This window comes from Rutilus rutilus (genome assembly GCF_951802725.1).
Source record: "Rutilus rutilus genome assembly, chromosome: 13".
Classification (NCBI taxonomy): Eukaryota; Metazoa; Chordata; class Actinopteri; order Cypriniformes; family Leuciscidae; genus Rutilus; species Rutilus rutilus.
In genome coordinates, this window is record NC_140218.1 from 11606578 (window position 1) to 11632183 (window position 25606).

The 25606-nt window shown below is 36.2% G+C and overlaps 1 protein-coding gene across 11 annotated transcripts; it reads right to left on the minus strand.

Annotated features, from left to right (window-relative positions):
* Window positions 1-1522: 1522 nt before the first annotated feature.
* Window positions 1523-25277, minus strand: camk1gb (calcium/calmodulin-dependent protein kinase IGb). Of its 11 annotated transcripts, none has more exons than XM_084428228.1 (14): window positions 25210-25277; window positions 24742-24887; window positions 16911-17022; window positions 11515-11640; window positions 10780-10854; window positions 10560-10698; window positions 10334-10457; window positions 8325-8400; window positions 7530-7642; window positions 7316-7394; window positions 6146-6233; window positions 4367-4704; window positions 2580-2680; window positions 1523-2479 (listed from the first exon to the last, which is right to left on the minus strand). In XM_084428228.1, exons 2-13 carry the CDS (start codon window positions 24797-24799, stop codon window positions 2614-2616), a joined length of 1395 nt encoding a protein of 464 aa, XP_084284354.1. In that variant the 5' UTR covers window positions 24800-24887; window positions 25210-25277; the 3' UTR covers window positions 1523-2479; window positions 2580-2613. The 11 variants fall into 11 exon arrangements, with proteins under 11 accessions (XP_084284354.1, XP_084284359.1, XP_084284357.1 ...); XM_084428233.1 differs by lacking the exons at window positions 24742-24887; window positions 25210-25277 and adding exons at window positions 18981-19024; window positions 19403-19509; XM_084428225.1 differs by lacking the exons at window positions 24742-24887; window positions 25210-25277 and adding exons at window positions 18981-19024; window positions 19403-19507 and having other exon boundaries at window positions 1525-2435.
* Between the last annotated feature and the right edge of the window lie 329 nt (window positions 25278-25606).

Consider the following 25606-nt stretch of genomic DNA (forward strand, 5'->3'; position numbering starts at 1 on the left):
ACCTGCGCCATCTAGAGTTTAATGACAGAACTTTGCATTTAACAACAACACGACTCAGAATAATGTCGACATATGCCAATTGCCAATGCTTACTTATAAGATTGTTTTAGTAGTTTGATGTTAATCTGCAAAGTGTAAAATATTGGCTAAGTGAGTTGACTGGGGTCAGAAGTTTTTTTTTTTTTCTTTAAAGAAATTAATAGTCTACTTTTATTCAGCAAGGACACATTAAATTGATCAAAAGTGGCAGTAAATACGTTTATAATGTTACAAATGATTTTGGTTTGTAAATAACCGCTGTTCTTTTTAACTTTACTTTCATCAAAGAATAAAAAAAGATCATGGTTTTCACAAGAAAATATATTAAAGTAGCAAAACTGTTTTCACAATAATAAGAAAATGTTTTTTGAGCAGCAAATCATCATATTAGAATGATTTCTGAAGGATCATGTGACACTGAAGACTGGAGTAATGATGCTGAAAATTCAGATTTGATCACAGGAATAAATTACATTTTATAATATATTCAAATGTTGAGTATAAGAGATATCTTTCAAAAACATTTAAAAAAAATGTACCAACCCCAAACTTTTGATAGTGGCAGGGGAAAATGGGTACACACACACACACACACACACACACACACACACACACACACACACACACACACACACACACACACGTCTATGCTAAAAAATGCTGTTACAAATGCACCTATGAAGCTCAAACATGCCGTTAGAGTGAACATTTTAAAATGCCTATGCCCCAAATTATTTTAATCAAACATTGAAACATGCCCTATAATGTAAAAAAAAGAGCCAAATATTTACTTTTTATATTATTTACCACATCTTCAGTAAACAGGTGGCAGTAAATGACAGCGAGACCCATCATAATGTCAGCGGTGTCAGTGTGTCCTCGTGCATTAGTACACACTCAGCAGTAAGATGACTAAAGTCTCATGCTAATCCGAGCTCAGGTGAGTGACCTGCATAACGTCTACAGGTCAGCCAGGAGTCCAGGTCAGATGCTGGATGGAGGGCAGTCGATATTTGTTTACTGGGACCATCTAAAAGTTTCAATTATCCCAATGTTTGAATGTAATGTCAGTAAAGATAACATGCATGTCAGCCTGAAAATAACAGGTTTTAAACAGAACCTATTTTAGGCTTTTTTTTTTACATGTTCAGCTTTTTTTAGTGTGTAATGTTGCTGTCTGAGCATGAAACAGGTCTGCAAAGTTACAAAATCACACTGAAAATGCCTTGATTGTGATCTTGAGTATTCTTCCGGGAATGAACACGTCACAATATTCCTCATTTAAATATTTCCCATCCGAGGAACACGCAAATAAAGGGACGAGGCCTGGTTAGTATAGTGTGTTGAAATTCACAGTTATGGTAAGGGGCGGGATATTTCACAAACACAATCGTAGCGATTGACCAATCACAACACACCCATTTTTTTAAGCATTCAAGCATGAAAATCTAATCTAGTAGATACTAAAAACAAATAAGAGTTTGTGAAAGGGCATAATATGGCCTCTTTAATTAGATCTAAGCATACAAAAAAGTACAAACACAAGACCAGTAAGAAAACTATAAGTGATAAAACTGAGGGTTTATTGGTAAAAATATTGCACAAAGCTTTGACAGTATAGCAGCCTACACAAGCATAATCCCTTTCTGTAGTTCAGAGGACACTTTATTATAATCTCGTACAAGATAATTAGTCACAGTACAGTATTTCTAACAGTGAAGATCATGTGTGTCACGTATACTGCAATATAGTGCACAAAACAAGGGCTACAGTCTTACAATGGTGGTGGGAAAAGGCGTTAAATCATTTTAATCTGCTTTATTATGACAAAAATATATAATGGATAAACATACAATAATAATTTCTGCATTAGAAAAATAAACCACTCTAGATAAATTACTCCCAAAAAAACTATTTAACGAATAAATAAAGGCTGGGACTTTATGTTTACAGTTGGGTAGTTTCTTATTCCAGCGATGTACAACCTAATATCGATAGGTACAGCTTACAGTTTTACACATTATTGCACATTACAAACTAGCCATGCATTACAGAGAGTATATGTACAAAAGCACAGAATTAATACTCCTCACACAAGCGTCCAGTAACACGGACCCCTGCTCCAAATGTTTTAATACAGAGATATTAACTGTCCTTCTTAATGTAAAACTGTTTCCTCAAGGGAAAATACAAAATTTGAGGTTCAGCACTTGAAGTGTAACTGTATACAGGGACACTGTGTCATCATGAGTGTGTGACAGGCTGTATTTGTGCTCTGTGAGCATGTGTGTGTGTGTGCAGATATGGAGGCACTCCTCTGAACTTCAGTATTTCAGAGCGGTGCGGGCCGGTGGCCATCTGTCTTGCAGACACTCTTGACCAGAGCAGAGCAGGACCTGCCCACAGAAAGCAGCCAGTGACTGGGTGAAAGGTCACAGACCTGTAGCCAGCACAAGAAAGTGAGGCATGGAGCATATATATATATATATATATATGTGTATACTGTATGTGTTATTAAACAATCAAGCTGTCAGCTTTACCTGTCAAAAATCACATAATTCCAATGCAGCCAAATCACATGACAGAGCAAACGCCAGTCTGCAGGTTCGGCCCGCTTCGGTTGGAGCTTCTTTTTGCGTACCTGAAGAATTTAAAGTACATAATTAGAGTAAATCAATCAATGGATAAAAACTAATTATGTTGCAAATTTTTCTCCTTTAATATGTTTCACTCAAAAATATATTTAAGATTACAGAAGGGAAAAGGCAATGTTGTTCTTGAACTATTTATCTGCAATTATATTTATTTATTTTATTTTATTTGATAAAATTCATGTGTTTTTTATTTAAATTTTAAGTTTTAGAGTTTCTATTTAGTTTTAATTTTGTATTTTCTTGTTTTAGTCATTTTAGGACTTAACATTATGTCAGTTAGTTGCAAAGGCAATTCATTTTATTTAAGCTCTATTTTAATTAATGAAGTTTAAAAAAAGTTTTATTTTTAGTTAACGATAACAATACTGAAAATTGGTTATGAATAGCACATTAACTTTAAATCTTGTTATAACAGCTTTTGGCAAACTCAAACACTCATGATATCCACTAATAATGTAAGTCAAGGTTTCTCACACCGAAAACATCATAATTTAGTATCGCATGACCATTTTTCAGGTTTCGCCACTGTACCTTTAAGATGTAAATGACCTCTATTATGATTGGCTAGCCTTCTCGAATGTGAAATATGTAACTATGCTCACACTAGGGGGCCGTTTACATAACACTGTTTTTAACACAAAAAAATGCATTTTCACCATTCATTTACACGACAACTGTGTTTTGGGGGCCCGAAAACGCTAACTTTTGAAATCAGGTTTCAAAGTGCGTGTTCTTGAAAAGATACAATTGTTATCTCGAATGCGAATTTGTGAAAACGGTGTCTAAATGCGCATGCGTGTTAGGTGTTCAGTCTATAAGCGAGTAGTGTTTCTTAACAAAGTGTCATCGCCATCTACATTTACATTTACATTTATCTGACGCTTTTATCCAAAGCGACTTACAATTGCTATATATGTCAGAGGTCGCACACCTCTGGAGCAACTAGGGGTTAAGTGTCTTGCTCAGGGACACATTGGTGTCTCACAGTGGATTCGAACCCGGGTCTCTCACACCAAAGGCATGTGTCTTATCCATTGCGCCACACCACCCAATATTAATCTACTGGCCAGGCAGCGAAATACAGCGTTCGGTAACTTTATTTTAAGGTGACGTAGTTACACGTTACTACATGTGCTTTCGATTGTAATAACAGTAAATTATGCCAAACCCTAACCCTAACTCTACAGTAAGTACATGTAATTCATTAATATTACTCAGTACTTATTTGAGCAAGTACAATGTAACTACGTCACCTTAAAATAAAGTGTAACCTAGCGTTTTTTTATTTATTTTTGGAGATCTGAGTGAATGGGGGTCGTTTTGACAATGTTGGCGCCTGTACGTGAAAAAAGCAAAGGAAACACTTTAGTACATTGTTGTTGCATAAACACGCCCAAAGTTGCAGGGAAAAAAAACCTGTTCTTAGTTAGTCTCCCAGACTGGTCAGGCTAGCTTAAACCAGACCAGAAGCTTAGGCTGGTTTAAGCATTTTGTTTTTCATCAGGTACAGTGTGTAAACATAGGAGATCATATTTTAATATGCTCATGGTTGACAAGGTGGTTTCTGAACATTTTCATCGCTTAGTTTCAAGTTTAGAGTGTTAGAGTTTTAGTACAAATGATCAAACAAAGATCAGTTTTCCATGACATGACCTTTAAACGCAAACACATACCCATTTAGATCAGCTGGCTCCGAGTGATACACATGTTTGCCCTTCTCTGCAATGGTTAGGGTCCCGACATGAGTGGTCTCGCTGTGACTGACCCGGATCGGGTGGTACTGACTCTTTGCCTCGGTGGAGCTGGACGGCACGTTCATCTGATGGCTGGGCACGTGGCCGTTCAGTTGTGGGGTCTCAGCGAACTGCTTCTTGCGGACGGAATCAGGTGTGTTGGTCGCGATGACCTTGATCTCAGGCACAGTTGGAGGGTTCTGTTTCAGACAGGCCTCAGAGTTGGCCAGCTGCAGCTTCTTCATCTGGCGAATGGCCACTGTAGCGTTGAAGGCTTGCTGGAGGGACGAGATCAGGATTTCAGATAGTCAGTTTAGTGCAGGAAAGAACAAAAGCTAATAGACAGATTCAGTACCACATTTGTTTTAGTACCAATCTCACTTTGGATTGTATCTTGAAACATGAAGTAAAATGAAAAAGCAATCAATGCATTTTAATGGTGCACAAAAAGATTTTTTTTTCCTGTATGAACAATAGACCTGTGCGATCTACAAATAAACACATGCAGTATACAGCGATGAGTGCTGTGTCCCATAATGCATTACCAGCGTGACATTTAAATGACTGTAAAATATGTAACGACTTTTTCATTTGAAACCATATGAAAAACCATACCAGTATACCAAATTACAGCACAGTATGCATTTAGCAGTGTGCTAAATATGCAAATATAATGTTTATGTTCGGAATTGGACACTGGTTTACTAACTAAATATTATAACTGTACAGTTATTCATGAGACCATGCATTATAAGGTGCATAACAAGGCATAATTAAGGCATTACAATCATATTAGAATGAAATGAAAATACTCAGCAATGGTGATGACTTATGAATTTACACATGGTTTGTCTTAAAGCATATTAAAAACACCACATAGACATATAAACAACATTACGAGCTTGATTTTCACCACAGGGGGACTTTAAGAGTCTATGATTGGATCATTATTGCAGGGATTATTATGTTTCTAGCATGTTATATGTTTGCCAACAGTTCTTCTAACTCTAATTGATGGAGTGTGTAGCTTTTCATGTGTACAACCACACATCATGGCCATATTCCAGGATGACAATGTAAAGATTCATCAGGCTCAAATTGTGAAAGAATGGTTGTGAGGGAGCATGAAGAATAGAAGAAGAGTCCAGATCTTATATTCATTGAGAGTCTTTGGGATGTGCTGGAGGAGACTTTACAGAGTGCTGGACTCTTGCATTGTCAATACAAGATCTTGAGCAAATATTGATGCACCTCTTGATAGAAATAAATGTTGCAATGTTATTTCCATCAAGAGGTGCATCAATTTCTGTTGCCAAACATGCTAGAAACATAGTAATCACTGCAATAATGACCCAATCATAGACTCTTAAGCATTTGTCTGTTTAAATCTAAACGGTGAATTTGTTTTTGGCCGGGCAGTGTATGTATTTTGGCCTTGAAGTGTTTCCAAAATATATTTTTCTAGGCCACTGATTTGATCACACAAAAAAAAAAAAGCCAAGTACACCTTTAGATGTCTCCAAGCATAAATCAGATTGCTAAAACTAACTGAAACTGGTCTGTTCCAGATATTCACACAGATGGAGCAATTATAGGCAAGGCGGATGACCAAATCAACGACTCAAATTGTGTAATCAGACCAGAGATCATCTGAAAAACCCTACTGAGACTAAACCACAGGAGACCAACTCCAAGCAGAGTTATGAAACATGACTTTACCTTCCACTTGGACTTGGCAAAGTTTTTCTGGATCTGCTCACTGACGGAATGGTAGATGTCCTGACTCCGGGCCGTCTTTCCTATAATCCTGCAGGTCAAAGCGGGATTTAAAACCAGAGCTAGAGGAAAACAGGAGGATTTCGTTTCCTCTTTTAACCAGACTTTAAGACAGGAAGAAGTTTAGTCCAGTTTAATCTAACAACTGTCGATCTCATATGTGATCTGTGGGGTTCGTTTCAATGGGATTATACGGAGAGCAAACTGAGACTTTTAATATCAAGTCAAGTTGGAGATATCAATACAAACTCAATATTTCTCGTCAAATTAAGAGAGAATTATCAGTGTTATTTCAGTGTTATTGTAATACAATCATATTTTTTAAATATTTTAAATATTTTTAATTATTTTGATATTCTGTTTTTATTTTAATTTCAGTTTAAGGTTTGGTAATGTGTTTTGTCATTTTTATTAGTTTTTGTGTTTTTTAATATTTCTATTTAGTTTATTTTTTATTTATAACTTGTTTTATTTCAGTTAGTTGCCAAATTTTTGTTAATATACATATTTTATTTTATTTCTGCTTTATTTCAATTTCTGAAAACTATTTTGATAGTTTTAGTTAACAAACAACACTGATCTGCGCTATACTATCCATATTCATTTTATAGTTCTATACTCTGTCAACAAAGGTTAAAAAAAAAGTTTCTTTTTCTTTTTTTTCTGAGACAAATGAGGAAAATTTATACATAAATCAAACAGCAGATATTTGTTAAAGGGATAGTTCACCCAAAAATATCGTGCGCAAATTATTACACCCTCATGTCGTTCTAAACCCGTAAGACTTTCGTTCATTGATATTTTCAATGAAATCTCTTCATAAAGAGATCGTAAAACAAATCCATATAAATCCAAGACTTCTGAAGAGACATGATTGTACAAATTTACATAAACATTGATCATCGAACATGCATAATATGTAGTACATTCAAATTTGGTAAACAGAAGCTCGAGCATGAGAACCAATGAGATTCATTCTCACGCATCAAGCAAGTATGGAACGACACAAGGGTGAGCAATTGATGACAGACTTGTAATTTTTTGGGTGAACTGTCCCTTTAAGACTTTGAAAGAGCAACGTCTGAGCAATAGAAGTGTCCTGCGGTCACTCACCAGGGGTGTCTGAGAGCCTGTTCTGTGTCGTAACGCATCTTAGGATTCTTCTGCATCATGTTGCGGATGAAGTCCTTTGCTAGAGAGATAGTAATTATACATGAGGTTAAGGGCTTCTAGTTAGAGGGTGTGTTTTACAGAATCATAGGAGATGGTTTAGATCAATCTGATAGCAGTAGGAAAGTAAAGAATGGTTGTATTATTGGATGCTCACCAGACTCAGAGATATCATCCCAGAAGGGCGAGTCGAACTCGTACTGCGCCTTCATGATCTTAGAAAACAGACGAGTCTCGGTTTCTTCGTAGAAAGGAGGATATCCACAGAGACTGTGAAGATAAAGCAAAATAAATGGTAACACTTAATATTGATGCTCCACTTTAGACATTCTAATAACTATTGCAACTACCAGTCATTAGAGTATTAGTAGGCCTACTGTCTGCCTAATATCTGAAAACACTTTATTATGATGTTTGCTGAACAGACATTCTACTGACTAGAAGTCTATTTGCAAGTACATATCAGCAGAGGTGTAAAGTCCAGGGGTCAGAAAGTAAAAGTCCTGCCATATGTTTATTGCACCCATAAGTTTACTAATACTCTAATGAGAGTTAGTTGGCATGTAGTTGCAAATGAACGAGAGTTAGTTGGCATGTAGTTGCAAAGACACTTAACAGTTAGCAGAATGTCTATAGTGGACTATTGAAATAAAGTGTAACCAAATAAATGAATGAAAATGTAGATTTCCACCAGGGGGCGCCGTGTATCTGAGAGCCCTACATTGTACTATGTATTCGGTGTGACCTTAAACTGATAAATGAATCAAACCGCTAATCTGTCAGTGTTGGCAAACAGTAAGCTTTAGGTTTCCAAATTAAGAACCTGGCATCTGTTTATCACTCTCGGTAAATAACAGTGCTGTTTATAGTCCAACTCACTTGATAGTGTGGAGTGGATTTTGTACAAAATCAGTTTTCTTAGAAACGACATTTGTGCTAGGGAGGGACTTACAGGATATAGGTGATGACTCCAATAGACCAGCAGTCAACGGCTTTACTGTAGGGTTTCTGAGCCAACACTTCAGGGGCTGCGAGAAAATACAAATACATCCACTTGTTTATTTTCTTGAATGTCTCTAGTATGGAAGCTTGTTTCCGCCACAAAATAAAACATTTTAAAAGATAATTGCGACTTTTTATCTCACAATTGCGAGTTTACATCTCGCAATTCTGACTTTATTTATCAGAATTGCGAGATATAAAGTCAGAATTGCGTGAAATAAAGTCGCAATTGCGTGTTATAAAGTCAGAATTGCGAGATATAAAGTCAGAATTGCGTGAAATAAAGTCGCAATTGCGTGTTATAAAGTCAGAATTGCGAGATATAAAGTCAGAATTGCGTGTTATAAAGTCGGAATTCTGACTTTATAACACGCAATTGCGACTTTATATCTCGCAATTCTGACATCTTTTCTCAGAATTGTTAGATATAAACTCACAATTGTGAGATATAAAGTCCAATTCTAAGGGGAAAAAAGACAGATTTTTTTTTTAATTTTATTTTTTTACCTCAGAATAGTTTATATCTCGCAATTCTGACATCTTTTCTCAGAATTGTTAGATATAAACTCACAATTGTGAGATATAAAGTCCAATTCTAAGGGGAAAAAAGACAGATTTTTTTTTTTTTTTTTTTTTTTTACCTCAGAATAGTTTATATCTCACAATTCTGACTTTATAACACGCAATTGCGACTTTATATCGTGCAATTCTGACTTTAAATCTCCCAATTGCGACTTTATTTCTCAGAATTGCGACTTTATATCTCGCAATTGCGACTTTATTTCTCAGAATTGCGACTTTATATCTCGCAATTGCGACTTTATTTCTCAGAATTGCGACTTTATTTCTCACAATTCTGACTTCATATCTCGCAATTGTGAGAAAAAAGTCACAATTCTGACTTGATATATCGCAATTGTGAGAAAAAAAGTCTGAATTGTGAGATAAAAAGTCGCAATTATTATTATTTATTTATTATTCATTGGCGGAAACAAGCTTCCATAGGTTTTATAGTGCACGTTATTCTAAAAAAAATATTATGTTAATTAAAATAATGCTGCAATAAAATAAATTAATAAATAAATATATCAGGTCCATTAAATACTGCCATTAAATATAATATTAACCTTCTGGTGTTGTTCGGTCATTATTTTTTTATTTTTTTTACTTAATCAGAATGGTACGAAACTCTGTGACTTTTGCGGCAGTCGCTATGTAACCAAAAAATAAATAAAAAAATCGTGGACATTCAAAAAAGCGAAATGGTCGTAAAAATATATATATTTGCACTTGTGTTGTTCACGGGTCAAAAATGACCGCCATAGGAAATGAGTGGGAAATAGGCATAATGCGAAAATACAGAGAATTATTTGTGTGTACAATCTACAAATCAAATCGATTCAGAAAAAAGTGCACAGCAATGAAGGAGTGACACTCTAAAATATCAAGAGTGCAAAAAAACAAAAAACTAATTTTTTTTTTTTTACATTATTGTCAATGGGGAAAAAATTATCATAATTATTGCATAAATATTTATTAGTATCATGAAATTCTCTCAAAAAAAAAATAATAAAAAATAAATAAATATTGAACAAAAATATATTACATTGATTTTACTGATTTTTTAAAAAAAAATCAGGTTTTCGACACCAGTGGCAATAAATAAAATTCATAAAGACTACTAAAATAACACTTTATAAAATCTTAATATAATAAAATTTAATTAATTTTCTGCAGCGCAGTATTATAATACCAATACTATTACAGCATACTTTTCCTGATCCCAATGGATACAATTCAAGTCTCAAAACAGTATCTATCACTGAATGCTGTGCATCACATTACAGAAACATCACATTACAGAAGTTAAATATGTTGTGGATGCAGTTTCACGGTGCCTTTAGAGACAGTGAATCAAAACCAGCTGCCTTTTGTGCTTTCAATGGCTATCATTCTCACCGACATATCCCGGAGTCCCACAGGCCGTGGACATGACGCCATGCTCTTCCATCTTAGAGAGTCCGAAATCACTGATCATGATCTTGGAGTTTTCATCAGCGCTGTAGTAGAGCAGATTCTCTGGCTAAAGAGGGAATACAGATCTCAAGTCTTTATCTGCATATATGTTCAGCATATGCACATGTGTTTCTATGCAGATGCTTGTGTGAATGCGGCGTCTCCGTACCTTGAGATCGCGGTGTACTATGCCGTTTTTGTGCAGGTAGCCGACTGCCTCCAGCACCTGTTTGATAACCAGACTAGCATCCAACTCTGAGTACATGCCCCGGTCCAGGATCCGGTCAAACAGCTCACCACCTGAAACTCTGACGGGATACGAGACGTTTAACAACATGCTGTAAAGACACAAAGAGCTTTGAATAGCTTCAGTGGGTGATAACACTTACAGCTGCATGAGCAAGTAGTAATTCGTCGGACTTTCATAGAAATCCTCCAAGCAAACCACATTGTCGTGTTTGATCCTACAGACAAAAGAAATTAAGAAGTTAGTATAAGGAAATACAGTTATGCTGTTTTAAAATCAGATAAATGTTGTTTTAAATGCATTTACAGTATATAAGCTTATTTACACCGTGGAATAAAACGATAAAAAAGGTTATTTTAACTTTTTATCTCAAATTTCTTTTTTTTTTTTTCAGAATTCTAACTTATTTCTCACAATTTACGAGTTTATAATTCACAATTTAGCAAAAAGTCAGAAAAAGTTATAAACTTGCAATTGTGAGAATTAAAGTCAGAATTCCTTTTATTCTCAGAATCCCACAACAAGTGCAACTTATAAAACCCAAATTATAAGATATAAGTGAGTTTATATCCTTCAATTGCAAAAAGTTAGAATTGTGAATTGAATTCTATAGAATAGAATTGACTTTATAACTCGCAATTGCGAGTTTTTATCTCAAAATTCTGTGAAAAAATTGTCTAAATTGTGTGATATAAACTCACAATTTTGAGTTATAAAGTCCGAATTGCGAGACATAAACTCGCAATTGAGAATTATTTTTTTATTCCATGGCGGAAACGAGCGTCCATAATTTCAATGCCCTAAGTTTGAATTTCTAATGTAGTTTCATTTTCAATTTCATTGCATAGCTAAAAGCTAGGGCTGGTTTCATTCTTACATCCGCAACACGGCGATCTCATTCTCCAGGTTGATGTCCCTTTTGTTTTTCTTCTTCACACACTTCATAGCAAAAAGCTTGCCTGTTTTTCTCTCCTTCACCATGTAGACTTCTGAGAACGCTCCCCTAGAGAAAGCAAAGAGAGAAAGATGGGGGTAAGGTCAAGGTGCAATTGCCTGGGATGATGTTTTTCTGAGCGAGAGCATGATCTTGGTTTATGTGTTGCCGGTGTGGCACGTCCCCCTGAGAGTAAAACAGGTTTTAATGAAGGCGAGGATGTGACTTTTGAACCCCTGCTGAGACCTCCGCGCCACACTGCAAACCATCCATTTAATAACAGCTAGAAATGTGAAAGAGGCCAGGGCTCTGGCGAGATCTGCTATGAAGCAATGTGTGAAGCAAATACTATTAGTGCAAGTGATTTTATAATTGTAGATAAACACATATATTAATTTGCTAAATGCCTGGACAATAAAACAAGTGAAAAAAATGCCTAGCAACACCCTAGAAACGGTTCAGACTCAGACAATTATTTTTTTCTGAATTTACAAACTAATTGGGTTACCGGATAATTTAAACAATCAGTAAAATATGGTTGGCTGGTTGCAGGAGCTTTGGAAGATCACCTAAAGCACTTAATTTTCTTTTCTCCATGCCCTCCTCAGAAGTAACCTGGAATAGCTGCCCTGGGACGAGGATTACATGCGCAATCCCTTACGCAACGGAAACGCTAACGGCCTGGTATCCAGGAGCCTCGACAAACACAGGCCTGCAACCAGGGCGCCTGGCACTGCCTCCGACGGAAAGAGGATCGGTTACAATTAGCATGAGATTGGTTGAATAAGACCGGCTATAAAGAACAGCTGCTGAGATTACGCATCACTGCTTTATCTGCTGCAAATCTTCATATTATTCATGTAATACTCTTATCATCCCTGTTTAACTCTTCCCCTGCCAGCGTTTTTGAAAAAAGTTGCCAGCCACCGCCAGCATTTTTGATCATTTTCACACACACAAATTTTTTTTTGTTTTATGAATATCTGAACATGCAATATATCAAAAGAAAGAACAACACTTATCAACACTTGAATGTTGGTAAATTTCATTAAAAAAAGCAACATTTTTAGCTCTTCGCCTGTATGTAATAGCGCCCCCTATTTAACAGTGAAAACAACAGGAAATTTCCGTCAATGGTGGGGAAAGAGTTATAGGCTGAAAGTTTTATTTTTAATCAGCATTTTTGTGTTGATTCATTTAAAAAGATCAGACGAAGAAAAATTGACCATAGAAGTAAAACTGTATAAGATATTAAAGTCACTAAGAAATGGACAATTCTTATTTTTTATGGAAAATTGCAGTATTTATCATAAACGATTTATCCGTGCACATTATTATTTATTTATTTTTTTAATTTATGTGCCTTGTAATCTTCAATCAAAATATCTTCCCCTCCCTCTTTCAGTTACATCTCTTCTCTTCTCTGATGATGAGGGCGGGGCAACCTGTCACTCACATGAGATCCACCAATAGCAAACCACAACCATCCAATCAACAAATCAAGCCCCGCCCTACATTTGTTCTTGTTCAAGAAGCCGTTTCATTTGGATATACGTCACAATAGAGAAGAAAAGACGATCACATCTTCCGTTTCATGTCGACTTTAAGATTTCTCAGAGAATATTAAAAAAATATTATATATTATATTAATATTCTATATTCTATATATAGAATATATATCTTGAAAATAAGTGTACTGCGTAATTTGAGTGTAAATCTCACTAAATGTATTATTATTACAATAGTTTAATAACATTTACTACTTCAAATAAAAAGTTTAAAGTTTGAAACTCCATAAATATAAATGTTTAATATATATATATATTTTTTAAATGTAGGTATTTATTTTTGATATAGCACTGAATTCGTAATGCTTAAATCACGCCTGAAGTGCTACATCACACACACACACACACACACACACACACACACACACGGACGGAGCATCAACAAACAAGCGTCCCCTGACACTGCCAGTGTCTGTCACATATTCCTACAACACCTTTTCCTGCACTGAATGCAAGAGCTCAGAGATGTGTGTTAACCTTCACCTACAGACAGGAGTGAATAATCCTTTAGAAAGTCCTGAATTCATTAAATACTGAGGATTTCAATGAAATGCATGAATAAATAAATAAATAAATAAACACTAAATACAGCACACACTGAAGGTCAGTGCACAGAATGCGTCCAAAGGCAGAGAAAACTGCTAATGAAATACATAGAAATGTGATTTTTCATCATAGAATCTCTGGATTAAGTCAATGTTAGATGTCACACTTCATCCTGATGGGTGTTAACTCCAGTGGAAGCCTGCTGAGGGATTGTGGGAGTTTAATTCGGGCTGTTTTTGTCAGAGGAAACCACTGTGCTCAACTCCCCACGGCCCATAATGCCCCAGTGGTGCCAGTAACACCCTCAGGCAAGGGCAGGTCGTGACAGAGCTCTCTAGACACAGCAGTTTATGCTTGAAACTAGATCATTATCTCACATTATGATCTGCATGGACTGTAAACTTGTATAAAAAAAAAAATCAATAAATAAAGAATTAAAAATGGTCTCAAATTGGGTTGCTAAAACCCTAAAAAATAATTATATATATATATGAATGTACACTTATTTAATTGCCAAGAAAACATTTCCCATTTTCATTTAGTTTAACTTGATGTACAAAAAAAAAACAGAAAAAAAACAATTTTTTTATAAAAACTATATAGACATTTTTTAAAAAGCTAAAACTTTAAATGAAATAAAAATAAAAATGGAAAAATTTAATTAAAAATTATTATAAAAACTATAATACTAAATTATAGTAAATAACACTAAAAATAACACTGTGTTCTCAAAACACAGAGGCAAAATTATCCATATTAAAAGAAAACAGTAATAACAATATTAAAAAAGAAATTAATAAAATAAAATAAATAAATACAAAAATTTAAATAAAAAGATTTACAGAGATTTTGGGCTATTTGGCTTTTCATTGCATGTTTTCTTTCCACTAGTCAGAAAAACATGTGTTTATTTTGTTGCACTTTATCTATTTGCATCTGTAGATTTTAGGGATGTGCCGATTCACTTGGCTCACGAGACGAAACATGATATTGAGTTCACGAGACAATATTTTAACACTTCAAAAATCCTCAATGACAAAATATATGAATTGTCTTTTATTTGTCTGAAAGTCACAAAATGCAAATGTATTTAAATATTTCAATTATTTGAACTAATCTAGGGCTGTGACGCGATTATTTTGGTAATCGAGTCATCTGTCGATTATATTGATGATTCTGATCTGGAAATGCATGCAAATTAGAGCATATTGAATTAGATAATGCCTCAACAACATTTCAGATAACGTGTAATACAAAAATGTTTGCAATTCTTAATGTAATTGCATTTATTAGATAAATGTTTTACCCGATTGTTTTGCCTTAATCAATGAAAAAAATCCAGTATAATAATTTACATGGATATCATCATTTGCATAATAGACAGCACATTGCAGGCCATGCCTGGTAGATTATCGCAAAGCTGTTTCCATCCCGTTAGCTGTTCCCTGGTGCCTGTGATCCCTGTTATTCCCTGTCTGCCAAAGCGATTAACACACACCGGTCTAGAAGTGTCTTAACCTGTGCTTTACCCTTGAATCACCTACAGACGCAGGGCGACCTGAATGCCACAGACTCCACTGAATAAATCTCACACCCTCAACAGGCAACATCAGCCAATCAAATGCACACTTTTGGATCACACTGTAACTGATTATGTAATTACAGACTTCTGTGAAACATGGAAACGAACGTCCCAAATAATGTTTGTGACGCTTGCACTGATCTCATAGTGTCTGTTCAGGGACGAAACATTATTCTGCTTAGTGATCGCTGGACAGTCAGCAAAGGCGTGTCTGCTGAGCTCACGGTATAGTCAGCTTTCTGCGCCCGCAATGACACAACCGTTTCAGGACAACAGGGCCGGATCATTGCTGTCTGCTTTACAGGCTGAGGCCCATTAAAGGTGCAATATGTAAGATTTTTGTAATAAAATATTTCCTGCAGTACAATATCCCAAAAGTTCCCAAAGATTTTTAATTTCAGAGAAAATCCAATTTTAAATAATGGCTCGTCCCTGGTCATTGTTGCCTGTCAATGACGTAATATCCGTGTTATCCCTGGTTTCCGCTTGTACTGCCATAGTAACCATGGCGACAGACGTGGACAACTGCGTTACGTCTAGCGGCACGCTCACGCTGTTGCTTCGTTCAAACATTATGGACCATGGCAAGCAGACTTTGGGACAAAAGGAGAAATAAAACGAGGATCAATATTGGCGTGGCGTTTTTGAGATGCCGAGAGCTCCACGTCCACGACTAACTTCGACTTGACAGAGCTTCACGAGCTACATAAATTCACCAACTAACCATTCAGAAATGTCCTGTTGCTTCTACATGTTGTCACTTCTTCTTGAGTCTCTCCATCATTGTCTGAATCCGGTTTGAACATAAAAGGCTGAAAGTGTTTGAAATTTTCAGTGCACGTCTGTGTGAGTGCAAGCTGTTGAAGCTCCGCCCTCTGTGCCGGGAGCAGCAGCTCATTTGCATTTAAAGGAACAGACACAAAACGGTGCGTTTTTGCTCACCCTCAAAAAGTGACAACTTTAACATGCTATATAAAAATATCTGTGGGGTATTTTGAGCTAAAACTTCACATACACACTCTGGGGGACTTATTTTACTTCTTGTGAAAAGGGCATTATACCACCCCTTTAAGGAGAAAATACTCAGCAATGGGGTTAACTTATAAATTTACACATTCTTTGTCTTAAAGCATTTTAAAAACACCACATATACATATAAACAACATTAAAAACTCGATTTTTTACCACAAGGTGTCTTTAAGTCAATTTTCTTTAATCAAAGAAAATCAAAACAAACGACTTAAAATGTAAGGACACAGTTAAAGAGGGAATCACTAATCTCACAAATGCCGAGCCTTGAATTACCCACACGGTGAAGTTGGGTAAACAATCTGGGTCAATCCTTTACCGGACACTTTGGGTGAGGAAAAACAACTTTCTGGAAAATGTCTCTAACAAATTTTAAAAACTTTTTAGCACAGTACTTGCTTACACTTAAAATCTAAAAATAATTGTGTTATCAGCAGCATGTAGGAAGTAAATTTAAGATATACTTCATTAAAAATCAAATGCCACTCGAGACATAAATGCTGTCAGTATAAATTTACCACCAAAATAAAATATCCTACTGAAAAAAAATGATGTTACTAAAACCATTCACAACTTTTACAATGAATAATAAAAGGAACAAAAGGTGTACTTACGATCCGAGCACCTCCATGAATTCAAACACATCCTGGATGTTATCCGTGCTCTTTTTCCAATCATAGTCGCCCTCCTTTCGCCCCATTTCTGCTTGAGCTTCTACAGGGATTTCTGAAGAGGATAAAAAAAAAAGAAGAAACCTCTTTATAAAGTGACCAACAAAGTCTATGATCTGTGATATATTTTTTTAAATGTACCTCTATTTGCAGCGAAATCCCTAATAATCCCTAACAGTCCAGGAGCCATGAGGCCTGATTCCTAATATAAATGCAATTAGAATTCCAAATCAAGATGAAATATCAAAAACTCTTTTGCATCCTTTAAGGTTCCATCAGCTACTGACGGACAGTCGATGGCTTCACTTTTGACTGGAAGTGTGTTCATCTAACAGCTTTAGATTTAGTGTGTCACTGATCTGCGCCAAACTCTTTAAAAACTCCACAGCTCCTCATGGGCTGTCCTACATAGCTTATAGACGGCTGTCAGAAAACACTAATCAGGTTTTGGCTGGTCAGTGTACAGACAGGTAGATGTGCGTCTTAATACTTATGTTTTTTTTTTTTTTTTGAGTTTAGGTGACTTATGAGATTCTTTTGCCATTTCTATGAAATATCTATAAATAAATCTAGTTGTTTTAACTGGATTATATTTGGAGAAGGTGGATTTTGTCTAAACTAGACCTTTCACCTCTCCAAACCCAACTCAGAGGTGCCTCTAAAAATGATTGGATGTATTTGATAAAGCCATCATCTTCAACAAAACGCATGTACAACAAACTCAAGCCCATCAGCATGCACACAAAGACAGCAGAAATTGCTGATTTACACCATGTCTATTGTGTTTATTTTAAGGTCAAATAAACACAATATTTCTTATTTCTTCATAACAGGTGTTCAGACATACATGCAATCCAATCAATTAGTCATTTCTAACATGTAAAGACTTCTCTGGGATTAGCTGAGTTCTGGTAAGTTCTGGAAAGCTTTGCTGTCATTCCACTTATATAACGGGTTAAAGGCTCTGATCTTCTGACCTTAAAACAATTACCTCCCTGATGAGTTCATGAGGTCACTTGCAATTTATAACTTCAGTAGCCAAAAATTTCAGAAATTTGCCACTTAGAGTGTTGTTAAGTACAATGAGGTGCAAAAACTCAATGGAATGCAGTAGGCTAGACTATCAGTAGACCAGTGCGACCAGTAATAGACAAATTAGGTAACCAAGAGAAAAAAAAAGAACATCCAATTTAGAGGCAAGAATGGACTGCAGGTCTAAAAAAAAAACCCACCATGGTTGCATGCAATCACTGTCAACGTCATAACGAACAGTAGCTAAATGGTTAAAGCATAAGGAATATGTTAAACTACAAATTCATAAAAAAGATCAATTTATTAAATAAATGCCACATATATTAATAATTAAAATTACAAACATTTAAATGAAGACAAATATTTAAAATATGAAATGTATCGAATTAATTAATTAATTAAAATGAAATAAAATTTCATGAAATGCACATTCATTTAAAAAACAAATAAATACAATATTTAACAAATGTGTAAAATATATATATCTTTTTTTCAAAAGGTTCAAAACAAACAGTACCAATCACAGTATACTCGTATTAATTTTAGTATATCATAAATTAAAATGCATCTTGCAATGCACAACATTGCAAACTAATAATCACACAAGAACAACATCAATTTCTGCACATGGCTTTGTCTTTCCTCTGCAGCCCCTTTAATGTTCAGCGAGTCTGTGTGGATTAACACTCATATTTCTGCTGAGCGCACACGAGACCAGCATAAACATAAACATGCAGCTCAGCATGGGTCATCATAAATACATGCATGGGGCGCGTGGTGCAAGGTGTCCCATACAGTGACTGACGATCATATCGCATAATTCAAAGTCTTAATCTATAGATCGTACTCACGTGCACCTTTAAGCCACACGCATAATGCGATACATTAATCATCTTTTACAATGTGCATTCTGATGCTGCCTGCATGCATAAGCAGTCTAAAGGTGATTATTTTTTACAAAGAGCCCGTTTTTGACCTTACCTTCAGGTCTGTAACTCCAGCAGGATTTTTGTCTCTTGCAGAAACTATCGAAGCTCAAGCAAGGACAGCATTGACAAAGAAAGAGAGGCGAGGAGAGAGGTTGATGCGAAACGGACATTTGCAACGCGTCCGAAATGCAATGATGCACATTTATGTGCAATTAGTACAGTTTGCAAAAATCTTTCATATGCACCATCATCATCATATGAAAAACGAGCATTTAAATTTCGCAAACCACTCAGTCAGAAGTTAATTTCTTAAGCAATTGTTGCGCGCACTCAAGCAATAAAACTCAGATAAAATCGTCTATTTAAAAAAAAAAAAAAAACACTTTACATTACAATGTCCATATTGCATAGAAATATAATGGATTACAATAAATAATTGCACATTAACATGAACACTGTAATTTAAAGTGTGACCTGTTTTTGCAGCATCCTCAGTCTCCTCTTGTCTCTGTTAATAGGACAGGAATCGGGTTTACTCGGGAGAGCGTCCCGTCCTTTGACTTACCTAGCGAGGCAAGTGCGCAAAAGATGCCCTGCTCTGACTCTCCTGCCAAAAGCCCGCTGCAGTCTGGACAGATTAAACCCGCCGGGAGGAGCACAAATAACCAACAGGTTGAGATTACATGAGCTGTCAATGAAGGAGGAGCGGACAGCGAGGCGGATTCTCAAGGTCTCTTTGATGACTGTCTACTGTACATGTGATATCAGCTTTCCAATATGGGTTTTCAAAATCAGTATCATGAGAGCACAGGTGGTCAATGGGCATATAAATCTTTAACATTTTATGACAGCACCACATGTACACAAAATTTCTTCTTTTAAATAAAGACTAACTTTAACTAAAAACAAAGCATTCACAAACAAAGCATTTTGAAAAAATGTCAACTTTACTTGACAAGGCTGATGGTAGATTTTAAAACTGACCACAGGTGAATGACCATTAACAAACAGTAAATAGCCTATACAAAGACGGTGCGGTGCACTCATAGTCATATTATACAGGACTTGACAAACTAATGGCGTGTTCACACCAACCGCGAATTTAATTATTTGCGCGAGTAGATTTGCGCGAGTAGATTACATACAAAGTCAATGCAAAGACACTCGATATTCGCCTCAATCGCGTCTTCCGCGCAAGTTGAAACATTTCAACCTGAGCGGAAAATTCGCATGATGCTTAGAAATGTTGTTGTTGTTGATGATGTGCGTGAAGACACTCCTTTTCGCGAGTGATGCGAAAAACAAGAAACATCCCGCGAGTAATCTAGACCGAGTAACGCGCATCGCGTTTGGTGTGAATACACCATACGAACTGAGAGGTGGCTTTATGTGCCGCACTTTGTGTCTGAGCACTAAATATGCGGGAGTGAGTCAAATTATCAATACGAGCATTCCCACGCTGAAATTCAAGCCCTGTAACAGCAATACTCATCCAGAGTGAGTGAGGAGAGGTACCCTGGTAATCCAGAGTTCTCGCGAGAGCACAAGTTGAATTTGCTCAGCCAGTTACTCTGGTGTCGAGTAATGATGCTCATTAAATATGCCCCTCGATCTGAGCTGCACCAATCACATCGGGTTTTCTGATATAGGCGAGGCAGAGGCGAGCTAAACAAATGGCAACAGCGCTGTGACATTGAAGTCATTAGTAAACATTGCAAGATGGCTATGGATGAATACCAGTTATTTGAAACGGCTTTGGCCGCTACAATGAAGGAGTTTGACTTGGCTTTTTATCTAAAACAGGAACAGAAGACGCCGCTCAAATCGTTCCTTTGCAAGAAGGGCGTTTTTGCTGTTTTGCCGACCGGATACGGTAAGAGTATAATCTACCAGTTAGCTCCGCTGATAGCTAAGCATATGGGATTTGTTGTGATTGGTCATAGAGTTATCCAATTGCGTGCAGTGAGATTTTCAAATGCATGCTTGGTGCCGCTCCTCGAGCTGGACGATTTTCATTAATCTTTTAGATTTAGGTCTGGATTTCCAGGTTAAAGGAGAGGCGGGTTTGTGTGTAACTCGCTGTCGGAGAGTATCGGGCGTCTATTCTGTGGAAAATGAGTATTGGAAGCGTTTCAGATATTTCAGTATCGATATGTGTAAAAAAAAAACTATATTTTTGACAACACTACATTTCACTTATTTCAGTTGCCTTTTTAAAAGACTACAATTGTAAAATGTGTATATACAGTCAGGTCCATAAATATTGGGAATCTTTTTGGCTCTATACACCACCACAATGGATTTGAAATGAAACGAACAAGATGTGCTTTAACTGCAGACTTTCAGCTTTAATTTGAGGGTATTTACATCCAAATCAAGGGACCAAAAGTAATGGGACAATTGGCTGCTCAGCTGTTCCATGGCCAGGTGTGTGTTATTCCCTCATTATCCCATTTACAAGCAGATAAAAGGTCCAGAGTTCATTTCAAATGTGCTATTTGCATTTGGAATCTGTTGCTGTCAACTCTCAATATGAGATCCAAAGAGCTATCACTATCAGTGAAGCAAGCCATCATTAGGCTGAAAAAACAAACCAAACCCATCAGAGAGATAGCAAAAACATTAGGTCTGGCCAAATCAACTGTTTGGAACATTCTTAAAAAGAAGGAACACACCGGTGAGCTCAGCAACACCAAAAGACCTGGAAGACCACGGAAAACAACTGTGGTGGATGACCGAATAATTCTTTCCCTGGTGAAGAAAACACCCTTCACAACAGTTGGCCACATCAAGAACACATCCAGGAGGTAGGTGTATGTGTGTCAAAGTCAACAATCAAGAGAAGACTTCACCAGAGTGAATACAGAGGGTTCATCACAAGATGTAAACCATTGGTGAGCCTCAAAAACAGGAAGGCCAGATTAGAGTTTGCCAAACAACATCTAAAAAAGCCTTCACAGTTCTGGAACAAAATCCTACGGACAGATGAGACAAAGATCAACTTGTACCAGAGTGATGGGAAGAGAAGAGTATGGAAAAGGAAAGGAACTGCTCATGATCCAAAGCATACCACCTCATCAGTGAAGCATGGTGGTGGTAGTGTCATGGCGTGGGCATGTATGGCTGCCAATGGAACTGGTTCTCTTGTATTTATTGATGATGTGACTGCTGACAAAAGCAGCAGGATGAATTCTGAAGTGTTTCGGGCAATATTATCTGCTCATATTCAGCCAAATGCTTCAGAACTCATTGGACGGCGCTTCACAGTGCAGATGGACAATGACCCGAAGCATACTGCGAAAGCAACCAAAGAAAGAAGTGGAATGTTATGCAATGGCCAAGTCAATCGCCTGACCTGAATCTGATTGAGCATGCATTTCACTTGCTGAAGACAAAACTGAAGGGAAAATGCCCCAAGAACAAGCAGGAACTGAAGACAGTTGCAGTAGAGGCCTGGCAGAGCATCACCAGGGATGAAACCCAGCGTCTGGTGATGATAATTGACTGCAAAGGATTTGCAACCAAGTATTAAAAAGTGAAAGTTTGATTTATGATTGTTAATCTGTCCCATTACTTTTGGTCCCTTAAAAAGTGGGAGGCACATATATACAAACTGTTGTAATTCCTACACCGTTCACCTGATTTGGATGTAAATACCCTCAAATTAAAGCTGAAAGTCTGCAGTTGTTCGTTTCATTTCAAATCCATTGTGGTGGTGTATAGAGCCAAAAAGATTAGAATTGTGTCGATGTCCCAATATTTATGGACCTGACTGTATATATATAAAATTCAACCCACCAAAGTGGCAAGGAGTGACTGTGTTACACGCCACTGCTGAAATACACACCATTTGGTGGGTTTGTGGGTATTAATGTCTGTTACTATGAATGGGAGAAAGTGCAATGCGCAATATGGCGTAATAAGTAGCCTATGGCTTTCTAAATAAAAGAGCATCTGGTAGTCTGGTAGTCATCGCGTCACTGCAGCTGCCGTCGGTGTTCTGCTCCAGCTTAAAAAATGCATATTTTTTAAATATGGCTTGAGCATTTAGAATTTTTTTTTTATTGTCAGACAGTTATTGTCAGATTTCATTCAAATATGAAATTTAATCGTAAGCTTGGCAAACAATTTTAGAGAATTTGATGTTTCCTCATTCAAAGAGATAAGAGCTTCACTTGCATGACTGAAATAGCTGCCCAAGAGGCGTTTCAAAGATGGCCGCCGAGTGAAATTACTTGCCTTAAAGGGACTTTGCCATGAAAACATGGTGGAAATGGCACTAAAAACATTATCAGACAATCAACCAAACTTGATTTTTGTAGTTTCTGAAAATGAGAGTGGTGTTTGCATGTGTAAAACTCCCACGCCACAATGCCATTGCATTGCTATATGGTTGCGAAGGTGTTCTGAGTGGTACTGCATTCAGCACATTGCCATGTTAAATGCCATGCTTAAATCTGATCTCTATATGGCTCAGGACTGTGAAATTTGGTCACCTCCACCACATGAAATTCAAGTCCAATCACTTAAAAGAATGTGCAGTGCATGATTCTCCTTAATAAGATGCACAATATAAGTGCAGGACGCTTATTTCTTATTGTAAGTTTAGTCAAGCTTAAATGTCTTGTTTTACCAACCTATAACTTGGCAAACAAAAACATCCATTTACACAGACATATTACACAGATGTGTGAGTGATAGCAATGGTACGGTGACTTTATTGCTAACCCGACTGCATGTGAATGTCACAAAAAACATGTTCAGGTCACATTTCACACCAAAATCAAAAGAAAAAGGACCATTCAAGCATTTTAGTGTTCTCTAGTTTTCCCTAGGTCACATCAGAGCGTATAGTGAGCTCAAGGAGAGATTATTGCATGCGACCTGTTGGGCCAGTCAGGATAATCCCATAAAACACACTGTGACACTTCCTCCTTTAATAGGCTTGAGTAAATCTCAAACGCGAATTTTACTTCTCTTATTACTGGACATGCAACAACATTAAAGACCACTGTCTACAATAAAAATATTAATATAATTTATAGAATTTGATATAGCTAATTTAAATATAATTTGTTTACTTTTTTGTTTTAACATTTTGAATGAATATATATATATATTTAATAATTCAGCAGTCAAGTTTGTACACATCTACTGATTTTTTATTTTAGAAGAAAAATATTTCTTGTGACAATTGTTTTCTTGACCAATTCTCATTATCTTTATGCAAAAATAACCAAAAACAGAAATCTTATTAATGCAAAAAAAAATTTATTATTTAAAATGTAATATGTATTTTGAACTTTAATGTATTATAAATTTAAACAAATATACATTTTATCAATATCAAAATAGCAATGTGTAAAAATTGAATAATAACATTTACATCTTTATTAAAAATATATATTTTGAATGTAGATTTAATACTTACTGATTATTTAATAAAAACAAATATATATTTTATTAATATCAAAATATAGCAATGCGTAAAAATAAAACAGTAACATTTACATGATTATTAAAAATCTATATAATTTATTATTATTTTGAAATGTAATCAAAACTATTAAAGGTTTTAATATTTTAATTTGAAAAGTTGAAAAATGTCATTGTAAAAATGTTCGTTATATAAGCAAATTCATATGTATGCACAATTATTTGTCTACAAAACTATTTGTCGAACACAATTTCAAGCATTTAAGCAAAAGCCTTTATATCAAAAGGTTTTTACAACCATGTGAAACAAATTCAGTCAAATGTGTCCAAACTTCTGCCTGGCACAGAAGATAAATTCGAGGTTTCTTCCAGCTTACCTTTGTGATGCTGTTTGCTGACCAGCGCTTTGTGTTGCTTGATGAAGTAGGATGGCATCGCTGGCAGAACTGTGTCCTGTGGCAAACGTTACGCTGTCAGGACCGGTGGAAGCCTGACTTGTTTTCAAGATTTTGTCGTATGTATCCTGGGAGAGACATGATGAACCTGGGTGAGACAGTTCTCTCATTAAAACACTCTGTGTACGGTGTTGCCATGGTGGGGAAAGGAAACATGGGAGATAACCGGACGTGAAGATCTCTAGATAGTTCTGTTTCAGGGAGGATGATTTTGCGTAAATAGGAATAAGAATGTGGAACCTGTTTCCACCTAAGAGGTCTCACAGAGGACGCTATTCACTTTCAGAAAATATCTAACACCCAGTGCCATGAACAGATATTACAAAGAACATTTGCTCTAGATATCATACACAAACATCTGCAATGAAGTCATTTCACAGATTGACGAACCATACACAGCCAGAATTGTTTCTGCATCATCGCAAAGTGTTACTATATCCTCCCTGACTGTTAGCCATGATTTTTGTTGTTTTTGTGTGTGTGAATTCTATAAAATGCTACGCTTTAAATTAAAGGGACTATGTAGAATTCAAAAACCCTTGTTATTAGCGACACCAGTGGCTGTTAAGTGAACTGCAGCCAGAAACTTTTTGCTCACAGGTAGTAACACACAAGAGACTGAACGTGATCAAGGCCCCGTTATACTCTTTTTTTTTTGCTTCTTGTTCGCTCTTTGCTTAGAAGTAAAAACTAGTTAAAAATACTAAATTAAAATTACACTGTTATGATAGTTTGATTATAAAGTATATTTGAGACTATAGACTATATACTGTAGCCTAGATCTGAC

Excerpts from the sequence above, each read along its gene's own strand:
- camk1gb (XM_084428224.1), bottom strand. The coding sequence starts at position 19,098 with ATGTCCGTTTCGCATCAACCTCTCTCCTCGCCTCTCTTTCTTTGTCAA. Across the intron at positions 11,641-16,910 it reads TTCATGGAGGTGCTCGGATC|GGGAGCGTTCTCAGAAGTCT; the intron begins GTAAGTACACCT and ends TGCTTTCTCTAG. Across the intron at positions 2,681-4,366 it reads GAGCCAGCTGATCTAAATGG|GTACGCAAAAAGAAGCTCCA; the intron begins GTATGTGTTTGC and ends TAAATTCTTCAG.